General features: G+C 35.5%; 1 protein-coding gene across 1 annotated transcript in view; it reads left to right on the plus strand.

The window, feature by feature from the left end:
* The window catches only part of MALRD1 (MAM and LDL receptor class A domain containing 1), a 541690-nt gene that overhangs the window by 275768 nt on the left and 251241 nt on the right, over positions 1–14681 (plus strand). The window contains exons 27-28 of the mRNA XM_074324842.1: positions 3087–3332; positions 5585–5742. Coding sequence (XP_074180943.1) covers positions 3087–3332; positions 5585–5742 — 404 coding nt within the window. The remainder of the gene's footprint in view (positions 1–3086; positions 3333–5584; positions 5743–14681) is intronic.

The following is a 14681-nucleotide window of genomic DNA, read 5'->3' on the forward strand; positions in this document are numbered from 1 at the left end:
TGTATTCATTTTTTATTAAATGTATTGGGGTAACATTGGTTAACAACATTATGTAAATCTCAGGTGTACAACTCTATAGCACCCCATCTGTATACTTGATTGTGTGCTCACCACCGGAAGCCTAATCTCCTTCTGTCACCATATTTGATCCTCCTTGTCCTCCCCCCAGCCCCCTTCCCCTCTGGTCACCATCATTCTGTTGTCTGCATCTGTGAGCTTGTTTTGTTTGTTTCTTGCTTTTTATACCCCACGTAATTTATTCTTTTTTACAAAACTAAACTGTCCACCAGGAGGGTCACTGCCTAATTTAAACAACATTTATTTTTGTAAAAATCAAAGTTATACAATTTCTTAAGAGCTTTAATATCAGAATCACTTAAAGATTGATATCTTACCATTAGATAGCTAATTTCTTTGGGAAAAAAACAACAGGCTGGGAAAATAACTTGGAAATAGGGGAGTAACATTACTTGATATTTTCCCTTGATATTTGTCAACAAATATTGTTGTGCATTATTTTATGGGTAAAATTCATTATAGCAGTGAAACTTTATTTTTTTAAATTAAAGTTTATTGGGGTGACAATTGTTAGTAAAGTTACATAGATTTCAGGTGTACAATTCTGTATTACATCATCTATAAATCCCATTGTGTGTTCACCACCCAGTGTCAGTTCTCCTTCCATAATCATATATTTGTTCCCCTTTACCCTCATCTACCACCCCCCTCTCCCCTTACCCTCTGGTAACCACTAAACTATTGTCTGTGTCTATGAATTTTCATTTCTCATTTGTTTGTCTTGTTCTTAATGTAGAGGGCTTTCTGTTCAAAATTAATATTGTTTAATATTTGAATTATTATATTTTAAAATTATGCAGCTATGTTTTAGAAATGTAAAATTTAATCATTTTGATTATTCTAAAATATTACACACATAAGTAGTATAATATATTGGAGTCTGTAATGTCTCCATTTAGAAACGTGTCCAAATGATTTTCTTGTTTGTTTTAAAAGAATTAGATTTTAGCTTGATTTAGTCGCTTTGGAGAAAAGCGTCTTCAGAAAAAGTTTGCTTTTACTGCTTGTACAACTTGGAATTGACAGAATCAATACAAATGCCAACTTATACAAAATTAAATGATCTAGTAATTTTTCAGGTTCTCAACAGTCCCATGAGAAATAAGGCACTTAGCAGTCAACACCACCATTTCTATTCCCTGGTGGTCTTTTGTGTTGTGATAGCTGACCTGATATCACTGTTCTTTTTTTCAAGCTGTGGATTTAAAAACTAATTTTGTAGACATTAGACCTGGGTTCAGACTCCATCTCCGCTGTTGAAAATCAGCAAGTCATTTAATATCTGTAATCCTCAGTTTTCTCATCTATGAGTGAGAGGGTTAGTGTAAATGACCTCCATTCCTGTATAACTCAAAAATGCTTTAATGTGCTGATTCTGAGTCAAGCTCTGTAATTGAAACATTAGAGGTCTTGTGTCTGACCCCCAATCTGCTAAAACTGAACCGGGCACCTAAGGAAAAATAGTTTAATCTCACACTGCAAGGAAGGGAAATACTAGCAGTTAACCCAGAACAGAAAATTACATTAGACGCAGAATGTATGGTTGAAACTTATTTTCAAAAGCTTTGCAAGTGCAAAGGCCATTTCATTAGGCAATCTTGAACAAGCTGTCGAGGAATAGTTTAGTGCACAAAATGGCCACAAGCCTCCAGAACACCAGTTTTCTACCCAGTGGCTTCTACATGGCATTGCATTCATCTCCTCCCACTTCGTGTCTCTTAGCTATCTATTTTCTTAAATGTGAGACTGATCCAGGACAGAAAAGCTTCTATACGAGACTTTATTAGCAGGAGATTCCAGCTCTCAGAACACCTTCCAACAGATCCCTGAACCAACCCCTACCTCTAATCTACACCAACCCTCAAGCACCAGACAGCTTGCTTCAGACCATGGAAGCTACCACCAAGAAGTAAAGTAGGGAGTAGAATTATGAGTTCCTCTACCTGGCAGAGGGAAAGGAAGAAAATTCCTGACACGAGACAGTCACAGAGCAAATGTGAAGCTCATGGCCCAAATTGGATCTCTGAACCACTTTTCCTACTGAAATATTGTTGCCCATGGTTCTATTGTAATATTGGAGCAGGATAATAATAATATGTTGACTGTGCATATTCAACTGTTTTATCATTTGCAAAGCACTTTATTTCACTCATTCATTTGACTAATATTTGCGGAGCACCTAACTAAGGGCTAGGTACTGTTCTAGACATTGGTGATATAAACAGTAGTCTTTTAATTAGCTTAACTTCTCTAGGTTTTACTATTATTTTTTTTCCTCTTTTTAGATAGGGAAACTAAAGCTCATCGAGTATATGATCAACACATATAACTGATAAATACCAGCATCAGAATTCAAACTCAGGTCTTCTAAAGCTTTGTTTTTTATCTTAAGCTTTGTGAAAAAAACCTTTATGATTGACCTTGCTTTGTAGGGAAATTGCTTCTGAAATTCAAAACAATTGACAAATAAGTATGCATTTTGGAGAAAAATCTGGTGGATAGTTAGATATTACTTATATATCCATGCCCCTGCTTTTGAAGAAATATCATATGTATGGTTGGCTTCTGATAAATATTGGAGTGCATGGATGCTAATGGAATGTACTTCCAAGTGCCCCATAATACTTAAGCTGTTAGTGCCCTAAAGATTTTGTTTCAGGGTAAAAAATTGGAAAGCTTCACTTTGGCTTTTAGATGTAATTTACATCCTTGAACATAGCTTACAAGAAATGCTGCATTTGAGGAGACATAGGATGCTTTTCTAGATGAATAAAATTACATATACTTATACATATATACATGTATACACACACACACACACACACACACACACACACACAGTGACTACAGAGGATTAGGAGAGAGAGTGAGCAGATAACTCAAACTCAGAAGAACACCAGTTTCTTTACATATTAAAGTGAATCCACTCTTCCTACCTTTTAACTTCACTAATGTGTTAGTACTGCTTCCTCATCCGTTTTTTTTGTTGTTATTTTTTTGTGTTTCAGGTTACTGCCCACTTGGCTATCGGGAATGTCAGAACGCCAAATGTTTTAAACCAGAGCAAAGCTGTAATTTTATAGATGACTGTGGAGATTATACTGATGAAAATGAATGTGGGAGCTCCTGTACTTTTGAAAACGGCTGGTGTGGCTGGCAAAACTCCCTGGCTGAAAACTTTGATTGGATTTTGGGGGTTGGCTCGCATCAAAGCCTAAGACCTCCCAAAGACCACACACTTGGAAATGAAAATGGTAGGTTGTGAGGTTGATACAGTCACTCTAATCGTATTCGCAGCGAGCACCATGCTGTCTTTCCTGATAGCAAGTGGAGAGACTGCTGTGGTGCCACGGCATGTCAAACATTTAGTGAGTGTATTTGTCTCCTAGGACTGCCATAGCAAAGCGCCACAGACTGGATAGCATAACAACAGATGTTTACTGCCTCACAGATTGGGGCTAGAAGTCTGAAATCAGGTGTCAATAAGAATGGTTCCTTTTGAGGGCTGTGAGTGAGAATCGTTTGTTCCGTGCCTCTCTCCTAGATTCCGGTAGACTCAGACCTCCCTTGCAGATGGTATTCTCCTTGTGTCTTTGCATTGGATTCCCTCCATGCATGTCTGCCTCTGTGTCTAAATCTCCCCTTTTAGTTAGGATGCAGCCATTTTGAATTAGGGCCCACCCTAATGACCCTATATTAACTTGATCATTGACAAAGACACTATTTTTAAATGAGGTCACATTACGGTGACTGGAGGTTAGAACTTTAGCATCTTCGAAAGAACACTAGTCAACCCATAACAGTGAGCAATCAAAGTATAATATTATTTTGATAATTATAGGTAATGTATGCTGCCAGCATCAATCAAGTACCTCTCATAAATGGCACACACTTTTAATCAAGAACTCTGAATTCTGACACTCATTTGATCTTTTCAGATTCTCAAAATCCTCATCTGTCAAATGGAGATAAAGAAAATCTGTCCTGTGTGCCAAACAGGGCTTGTAGAGATCAAATGAGATGATGTATATACAGGGAACACAGTTTCAAAGCCGCAGAGGTGCTATGCAGATGTCACTATAAGATCACATATGTTAAAAGTGTTGGGCATGGTTCATTTTTGCAATGAGGAGCTGAGGTCAAGCCTCCAACTTATTGGTCAAGGGACAAAGGACATTAGTTGAATACAGCAGGAGCCCTGAATTCCTGGGTGCTTCAGAGTAGGAAAAAGATGTCTAAATATTGAAATTCCAAAGGCCTAAAAACAAACAAAGCTCTTCAAGCCAGCTTGACCAAGTTAAAGAAAAGAAGGTCTAAGATCCATCCAAATACTCAGCTCTACATATGTAAAATGTTTTGGATATTTATAAGCACAAGTATAAAACAATACTTTCCTGTCATGTTGCATACCGTGTTTTCCTGAAAATAAGACCTAGCCAGACAATCAGCTCTAATGCATCTTTTGGAGCAAAATTTAATGTAAGACCCAGTATTTTATATTTATTATATTATATTATATTATATTATATTATATTATATTATACCCGGTCTTATAGTAAACTAACACTGGGTCTTATACTAATTTTTGCTCCAAAAGATGCATTAGAGCTGATGTTCCTCCTACGTCTTCTTTTTGGAGAAACATGTTATTAACATTCTCGGTATTTTACTTATGTATTCAACAGATGACTGAATTTTTGGAAGTTCATTTATTTCTGTTTCATAGGTAATCTTTGTGTTGTTTTCTAATAACTGGATAGTTTGAGGGGTCCATTAAATGGTTTCTATAACTATCTTGTTGATTCAATGGCATAAATATCCCTTTAGATCAGTTAATCTGCATACTGTGAAGTACTTTGCTAGAAGAACTCAGTTGGAAATTGTTCTGTCGGTGAGCTAGAGGCAAGGATGTTAGATTTCCTTCCTGTTTCAAGTGGAAATGCCTTAGGCATCCCAGATCGTATGAAATGTAATTAAAAACTCTAAACATTCATCCATCGATGGACACCTAGGTGTCGTCCATATCTTGGCTATTGTAAATAATGCTGCAATAAACATAGGGTTCATATTATCTTTTTGAATTACTGGTTTCATTTTCTTCAGAAAGATACCCAGAAAAAGAGTTGCTGGGACATATGGTAGTTCTAGTTTTAATTTGTTAAGGAACCTCCACACTGTTTTCCATAGTGGCCGCACCAATTTGCAATCCCACCAACAATGCACAAGGGTTCCCTTTCTCCAATCCTTGCCAATACTTGTTATTTCTTCTTTGTTTGTTTGTTTTTTTTCTTTTTTCATGATTGCTATTCTGACAGGTGTGAGGTGATATCTTATTGTGGGTTTGATCTGCATTTCTCTGATGGTTAGTGATGTTGGGCATTTCATGTATCTGTTGCCCATTCATATATCATCTATATTTTAATTAATAAAAACTGTATGATGGAAAAGCTGAAACAATCCCTTCATTGTTATTTCTGTCCTATCTGAATCCTGTCCTTGTTTCTAGGGCACTTCTTGTATCTGGAGGCTACCCCAGTGGGCCTTCGTGGGGAAGAGGCACACCTCAAGAGTGCTGTGTTCCCAGAATCCAGTGCTACCTGCACCATGAGCTTCTGGTATTTCATATCTGCAAAAGCCACGGGGTCCATTCAAGTGCTCATCAAGGTAGGATCTTTGCCAGTGATGCCTGTGAGTTTAGTGAAGTTTCCTACAGCTAGCTCATGGCTAAAAGGAGCTTATTACAACTTTGTTAGCTGGGCCACAGGAAGCCTCCTTTAGCTGCTGCTTGTGGTTCAAACGCTCTGTGGAGTTCAGTAAGCTGGGCCTGGGGACCAGCTCTGAGCTCAGCATCATCCCTGTGATTATGACCGAATCCCAGAGATTCCACTTAAGTTTCTTCTTTCTGCTTAGGTATTCTCTTCCCTATCCTTCTCAGTAAAAGAAAGTAGTTTATTTGTACATCTGAAAGAAGAATAACTATCCATTTTAACTCATATATGGGTGATCATTAAGGGAACTGATGTTAGATTTTCTGGTTCTGAGCACACCATGCAAAGTACTGGAACCGCTCAGGAGAATGATCAAGGTATGATTACATTGAACTGCTTATTAAGTGTGACACTGTAATGCATTTTCTTACTGAGGTTTAATTGGATGTTTCTGTCAGGGCTTTAATTTAGTATAATAAAGTGACAGTGTTCAGGGAGCAAGATAACAAAGTATATATTAATATTAATGAGACTTGGTTCATATACCTTTACTCTTTGGCAAGTTAAAACGGCAGCAAAAAGGAGATGGGTGTGTGCTTGTGTATTTGTATGTGTGTTTGTGTGTGTGTGTGTGTGTGTGTGTGTGTGTGTTCATTTCAAGAATCTAGTTAGAATTGTAAGAACTCTGACTTTATAAACCTGCTTAAGAGGCCACTGATGTTTTATCATACATGAATGTCAGTGAAGTGCCCTAGCACTGATGGAAAATGCCTGACCGAAATTCACGCAAGCTCATATGTCTGAATAGCTAATGGCTACATAGTCCATGTTTTATCTGAAACCTGAGTTAACTTTATACTTTAGGATTCTTCTATAATAATGCAGAAAAGCCGGCCTAATAAAATAGATGCAGCAAATACCGCAGTGATTTCTTCTTATGTTTACATAGGGAAACTTCCTGAAATATAATGCTTAAAGTTTTCACAGGAGAGTTTTGCTAGTACTCTGTTGAATGTGATACTTGATTATGCGATGGGTAGCATGTGAAGGGTTTGGTACAGCTCCACAGACTTCTATTATTTCCTTCATTCTTATTTACATTTCACCTCTTATATAGTAACAAACTTTATATTAGTATAAAATGTACAATTTAATTGAGGTATGTCTTCCTAACAAGTCATGCTGAGCTCCTGTGGTTCCTCCAGTTGATTCCTATGGATGTTTAGCAGCATTTTTAAAAACCTGTCTGCCTATCATATTAAAAAACAAAACAAAACAAAACAAAAACTTATTTTAAAAAAATATATCTATTCTTTTTAGTGACATTTATTGCAAAGGAGAGGAATCTTTCATAACATATATTGATTTTTTCATGAATTTTAGAGCAGTCATTTTGTTGTGCTAGTTAATCTGATGCATATTTTTGATCAGCATTACAAAGTACTTCTTAGAGTTCTCCCTGTGTGGAACCATGCTGGATTTTACCCTGCTCATTAGTTAGAAAGCCTCCCAGCCAGATGGCAAACACAATAGGGGCAGGAATTCTGCCTTTAATTTTTCCTTTCTTTATTCCTCATCTTTTAAAATGGTACCAATGTATGCGTGTGTTGTCCCCGCTCTTCTCCCCTGCCTATATGCCTCCTTCTGTGTTTCCCTTTTTTTTCACCTCTGTACCAAGTCCAGCACAATCTGGTGGATTCAGCCTTTCACAAAACTTGGCTTGACCACTTTTGCCCACCATGGTTATCCCTTCTCTGAGTGCCCCTCCCAGCCCCAGAGAGCCTTCCTGCTTGCTCACTGGCTGTTCATTTATATTCTAGTTCAACAGACTAAAAAGTCTTGAGAGCAAGGCCTTGGGGTTTTAGTCTCCATGCCCCTCTCCTTCCCCTAGCTCTTTAGAGAAAGGACTGCTGGATGAAGGGATGGCAGGAGAGGAATGGTGCCCTTACAGAGCCTGCTGCCAAGCTCAGGACAACCCTTGTTTGGGACAAAGGAATGGCTGTTATGCATTACATGCATGACATCACAGTCTAATCTGGAGAATTTGTAATCTAAATCTGAAATATAAACATATAACAGATGCAAACGGCACTGAACCATTGAACAATAATTTAATGACAATATATTAGGTTAGTGCAAAAGTAATTGCATTTTTTGCAATTATTTTGAACTTTTTAAACTGCAATCACTTTTACACTAACCTAATAGTATTAAGGGTAGTATTGATTGCAGATCACAACCACAATAATGCATATTAATAGATATATTTATTGAATATCAACCACATGCCATTTATTGAACATCAACACTTATATCATATTTCATGCAATTCTTGGCAAACCTTCTGACTTAAATATTGTGAGCCCCATTTTACTAAATGAGGGTGGTGGGTGTGGTAAAGGAGTCTTATAGAAATAACCTAACCATTCTATGGCTACCTAGTCAGTCAGTGACAGACTGGGAATTTCAATCCAGGTATGTTTAGATCCCAAACTTATATGTCCCCCTCACCCCCATGCCCAAGTGTTCCACACTGATGACAGTGTTTCACTCATAATGAGATGGAGGTTCTGTTTTACTGATATCTATATTAATTGCATGAAATAGTTTTCTTTTTTAGGAAAACAAAATGAATAATAATTCTTAGAATGGATATTTGTGATTCTTAAACTAGTCCTGTAATAAAGGAGTGAATTTTGGGAAATCCCAACAAAGCAAAGCTACTGTTTTAGGAGACATTTAGTAAAGAGCAGTACTATTTTATAGATTGTATCTATTATACTTTTCTTCTGTATTTCTTGCTTGAGAAATACAGAAGAGAACTACTTCTGTGTTTAGTTCAGTCTCATGAGAACTACTTTTCACTAAACAGATGTAATTGAAACAAATATAACCTTTGTGTCTTAAATCAAAGTGATGGGTAAACTACAAGAAGATGCAAAAAGTGTTACACTGAGAAATTAACCTTAATGTTTTTATTTCCTTTGAAGTTTGCTTTAGTTATAGAAAAAGAAAAAGCACATGATGAAATGAAGTAACTAATTTTTTCAAGAGAAATAACAACTTTTAAAAATATAACTAGTTTAATTATGAAATTGAAGAGTTTGTCAGGTAAAAGGATTATTACTTATTACTCACTGTTTGAGCCAAGCTACTTGGTTAGTAGAATTTAGTCCATAAGAATTGGTTGTGATCTTTGCTTTTCTACTGCTTTAGTTTTATGGATAAGTCAGATGGGCTAAGTAGTAAATCCAAGGTTATCAGTAAGTGGATGAGCTAGGACTTGAACTCAGGTATTATAAAAATTAAGATTAGAATGTTACACAGTCTGTTTGGTTTTTTATCTTTCTACATGAAGGTAGATTGGATGTTAATTAAATGAAAATACAACGACCATGTGTTTTTTGGAATTTAGTAATAATTCATTTTTAAAATAATATACTTATTCTTGACAACATTTAAAAATTTTACCTGCCTTTTTACTCATTTACATTCAGTATTAAATTTCTTATTAAATTTAAATATATTGCTTTTCATACCATCTAAGATTAAAATGAAAAATAAAGCAAGGGCTCGGGTAGAGTAAGAGTTGTACAACATATAAGTTAATTTGTTTTTGCTTAATTACCCTTATTTTTCCAGTCACTTGTTTTGTCATGGGGTAATTATTGATGACTAATATGTAGATTCTTTTTCATTGATTAAAATCTGCATATTGCAATACGTTAAAAAGAATTTGGAGGGAAATTTTTAAATTTACCTGTATCTGACAATTTTCTGTCATACGTAAAAATCTGTCTAACCTCATCAAGAAACAAAAGGCATTGCATCTTTTCAGCCATTTGAATAAAATACAGGAACACCTGCTACCTGAAGAGCATTATTGTATTTTGGAACTCCTCCATCTGTAATGAACTGTTGATTTTTTAATCAAGATGACTGTATGCTGTAGGGAATTTGAATCTATTTGAGTGAAGACATTCAGGACTATCTATTATACCATCATGATAGAAAACATAATGTATTCAAGACAGAAGTGGAGAAAAATAACGTATTTCGGGAGAGCCCTCCTGATTATAGCAGCCTCGTTATTCTGAAAGACCGTAATTAAATTAGTTCATTGCTTTATCTTGCTTAGTGATTCAGAGAATTTTAGAGCTGGTGGGGTCCTTGACATACATTTAATCTAAACTATTCGTTTTACGGATGAAGAAACTAAGATTATGCGGCTATATTTCTTGCCCCAGCTCACATGGTATTTAAAAAAAAAAGTGAGGATATGAATCCAATTCTTCTGCCTTATAATTTAGAGCTCTTGTACTTGACTTACTAGAAATTCTATGTAAAGATCATATTAAATATGGAAATACAGAGTTTGATCAATAGGCTGTGGAAAATGTCAAATCAGCAGAGGAAAGGCCAGATTCCTTTGCCTACTTAGCAGACTGTGGCCATTTTGAGTTGTGTTTACCCTCAATCTAGAAAACAGTGAGCCTCAGTTGTCACCTGGCAAAAGTGAGCATTCACCATCCTTCTCCACCCGCCACTCACTACCCTGTCCCCACACACATGCTCTCCACAGTCCTAATCTTGAGATTTACAATTACTGTAATTGCTAACACTACATGTGCCTATTAGAGTATGTCCGACAGATTTTCGGATTCAGGCATACTGTTTTGATCTCTTCAGCTTACTGAATATCTGATGCTAATATTAGTCACATTGCTGACATTTTTATTCATTATTTCAGAGAAAAGGATGTAGAGAATATGGACAGAGAAAATAAATAGAATCCAGATACAGAAAGTTGATTTTTCAAAGACCATCATGTGGATTTTGGACTGTAAATCAATTAAACTAAACTTTTTTGTTTTTGTTTTTTTAAGAATCGTTTCAGTACCTTAACAATTCAGTCTACATAGTGTGGACTATATTGCATTATTGTGCTTGAGCAAATCAGCTAGCATTTCAAGCTGTAACCATGCAAGATACCAACCCAGAGTTCTATAATTAGTTGCCACAGGATCACAATGCCCTGATTTGTATATAATAAATGTTCCAATCATCCTGGGGAACATGATAATGTTTGTTCCAGGCATAGTTTTGAGATTTTTAAGTTTTTTGTTTGTTTGTTTGTTTTTAAGTTTAGCTTCTTTTCCTATCTTTTTCTCTATTTCACATGCCTGTTCTGTAACTCAGTAGACTAAGCATGCAGCTGGTGCCACTGGAGTCCCTTCTGTAATGGAGGAAAGGTTTCTGTTACGATGCTAACATGTTAGCGTAATTGATTGTGGGAGTTTTTGCTTTGCGAGCTGCATATGGTCAGCTCTACAGAATGTTATTCTCACGATTATTGCTGCTATTTCACTTCCATTTCGATTCGCACTGTTGCTACTGTCCTTGTGCCTTCCAATTATTGGCTGGTTCCTTTGTGTTGTTTTTTTTGTTTTGTTTTGTTTTGTTTTCGTACAGTGTACTATCTTTTACATACATCCAGTCATTTAATCTTCAAAATACATTTGCAAGGTAGATACTTTGTCCGAATTTTACAGACCAGGAAATTGAGACCCACGTCACATAAATAGTAAGTGGTCTAATCAGGATTTAAAGCCAATTCTAACTTCAGAATCCATGCTCTTAAACTACTACTTTCAGCTTCACTATGGGAATTTAATCCATTCTCATACTCAGGGGGCAGAGATATTACTATCCATCAAAGTTTCCAGTAACTCTGAAATCATACAAATTACAGGTTTCCATCTCTACATATTAATAAATTCATAGGTCTGTTCCATACATGTTAGAAAGGGGCTGCGATTATGTTCAGCAACTTCTGTTTATTTTGTTATTTTTTCTAACTTAGTGTGTCAATATCTAGTAACAGAAACCATATTTATATAAATCACTCTCCCTCATACCTAATATAATTCAGAAATTTCAAAATCATGTTTAACAGCTGTATGTTGGTAAGGAAAGAATAAATCTGAAACAATGTCAAATATATAATGATAGAAGGAGAACTGACCTTGGGTGGTGAACACACAATGTAATATATACCATGTTTCCCCAAAAATAAGACGCAGCTGGACAATCAGCTCTAATGTGTCTTTTGGAGCAAAAATTAATAAAAGACCTGGTTTATATTATATTATAATATATTATATTATATTATATTATATTATATTATATTATATTATATTATATTATATTATATTATATTATACCTGGTCTTATATTACAGTAAAATAAGACTGAGTCATATGTTAGTTTTTGCTCCAAAAGACGCATTGGAGCTGATTGTCTGGCTATGTCTTATTTTCGGGAAAACAAGGTAGATGATATATTATAGAATTATATACTTGAAACCTATCTAATTTTACTAACCAAAGACACCCCAATGAATTTAATAAAAATTTAAAAAAAAAAAAAACAATGTAATTTTATTTTTATAAGTACAAAACTAGCTAGATGAGGTGTCTTAATTAATTACATCAATTTTTATTCAAACATGAAATCATTAAAACTATGGCAACCATCTGTTCTTTCAGAATCTTCCTCTCATGTGATCAAACTGAGTCAATACCAATTTTTCCCTTTGAAAAATAAGACATTCTAAATTAAAAGTAGAATTTTTCAAGATCAGGGGCTCTTAATCGTATGTGTGTGTGGGTGTTTGTATGTATCACAGACTTCTTTGGTATTCTGATGAACTTCTCAATCACTTCTCAGAATACTGTTATAAATGTAAAAAATAAAATATTTGAATTACAAGAGAAACAAATTAATACTAATTATTAAAATACTTTTTAAAATCCAAAATTGTACTTAGTGAATGTATATTAAATGACAAGATCTAACAGAGGATAAAATACTGTTATTTCAAAGGCGTGATAAGCATAAGTGATATTTTTGAGATAGTCATAACACTATAATGTGATACGAAAATATTTGCTATTGTTATCGGTGAGTCACAGGTACTACTAATACCTATGATTTGTTACCTGTATTCATGATTGACAAAATATCAAATTTTAGTTGGACTTAGTAAAAGTAAAGCTGTATTCCCCCCATTCCAGTTACAAGCCTCTTGAAAACAAATACTTTATATATAAAGGGCCTTGAGAATTTTTAATTTTATAAGGATATCTATTTTATATGCTTAATGATTGTGATTATTTATTAAGAAAAAACAATGTGCCTTATCCAACTAGGAATTTTGCGCATCAAATAGCAACTCTAGTTCCCAATGATTGAAACATAAAGTCACTGAAGATAATAGTCTATCTGAACCAAGTTCAGAGCAGGCTACATGTAAATGGGCTTCTCTGCTGCCACAGCAAAATGCCATTTCAGTGGCTAGATATCAGGCTAGCAGCCAGGTAGAATCAGCCCCTTTCAAACTGAATGCTAGTGGATTCATATATTTAGGAGATTTAAATCTCCTAAATCATGCAGATTTAGGAGTGTCATTTCAAATGTCATAAGTAGTCACAGCTATTGACTATTTATTTAATACAAGGTCTGGGTGAAGGAAAAGAATAACAATATTGTAACTTGCCTAATTTGAGATACAATTGACCAGTAGCTTCACATGGTTACTGTCCATCTGCCCACAGAAAATTCATAGGCACAATTGTTGTATACAGAACTGCCCTCTACATGAATCCTGAGTGGCGGTCAATTACACTTCAACTTTGCTTATTTCTGATAATATTTGCCTTTGACGGCTTCAAATGAAGTTATCACAGCAAAACATCCTTTTTTTCTTTCCGTTTCTTTTTCTTTTTTTCAGAATGAAAGGGAAAACCATAATAGTCTTCAGCACATGATAGTAACTCTTTTGGGAACGCTTAAGTTCTCATCAGTTTGAAAGCTTGCACTGTTAATTTTTTATGGAGTTTGCGACTCATGCTTCTACCAAAATAGGTTAGAATTGCTTCTCTGTGGGCTTATTGTTCTAACTGAATCACATTCCTGACTCAGAGGCTGCTATGAAGATTGTTAATCTGTTTTTACTAATTATAGTTCACAGAGTTAGAAGAGAGAAAGCCCCTGTGATTCCCCCTTATGTATAATGAAAATAAATACTTAAAATCCTAATGATGTTAGCAATCGTATCTCTATAACAGATGAATATATAACGCATTCCTATTTGTAGTCTTTGGTGTTTAAAACTATTTTTTTTTTAAAATAATGAATAGTTAGGCTTACATTTATATTTTCCAGATTAGTGCATCTCTCCATATCTTCTAAAAAAGTCAGGCATTTTCAAAAATAATCTATGAATTGTATTATCAAAGCTCTGTGGCCAATTCTGCTGTGATTTCACCTCTATGGATAGCATATGTGAAAGACATAAAGATAAGCTGGGCAGTTTAGGATACACTATGCACCAATTTAGACTGTCTATTGCTAACTAACAGTCCCTTTAATTTAGGACTACAACTTTGCAAATACTGAGTTGCCAGCGCAGTTCCAACCCTTTCCACCCCTTGCTTCCATTCATGCATTCACACAAATCTTCCGTGAGCTTGTAGTAAATACACTTCTTGCTGACGTGGAGCTTATGAGTTGAGAGTGGACGTAACTGCTTGGAAAAATCAGCGGTATGGCACCCAGTCTTTCGATCAGAAATAGTCAGATCTCTCCCATTAGAAACCGGGTGTTCATCGGTATTTTATTGTCCGCTTTCCGAAATTATCCTCTTCCAGGGCGGGTGACTTAGGACTTCCTATGCTGCATGAGAGGTCCTAACTGAGTGGCATTGTGTTCCCATACCACTGAGTCTTTGTGTCATGGCCCTGCTACACGGCATGATGATGCTCTCTATGTGAAGTTCTATTCTCCAATGACTAGGGAGTTTTCCTGATGCAGAGGTTGCATCTGCCGTGTTTA

This window comes from Rhinolophus sinicus, linkage group LG02, assembly GCF_036562045.2.
Source record: "Rhinolophus sinicus isolate RSC01 linkage group LG02, ASM3656204v1, whole genome shotgun sequence".
NCBI classification, from domain to species: Eukaryota; Metazoa; Chordata; class Mammalia; order Chiroptera; family Rhinolophidae; genus Rhinolophus; species Rhinolophus sinicus.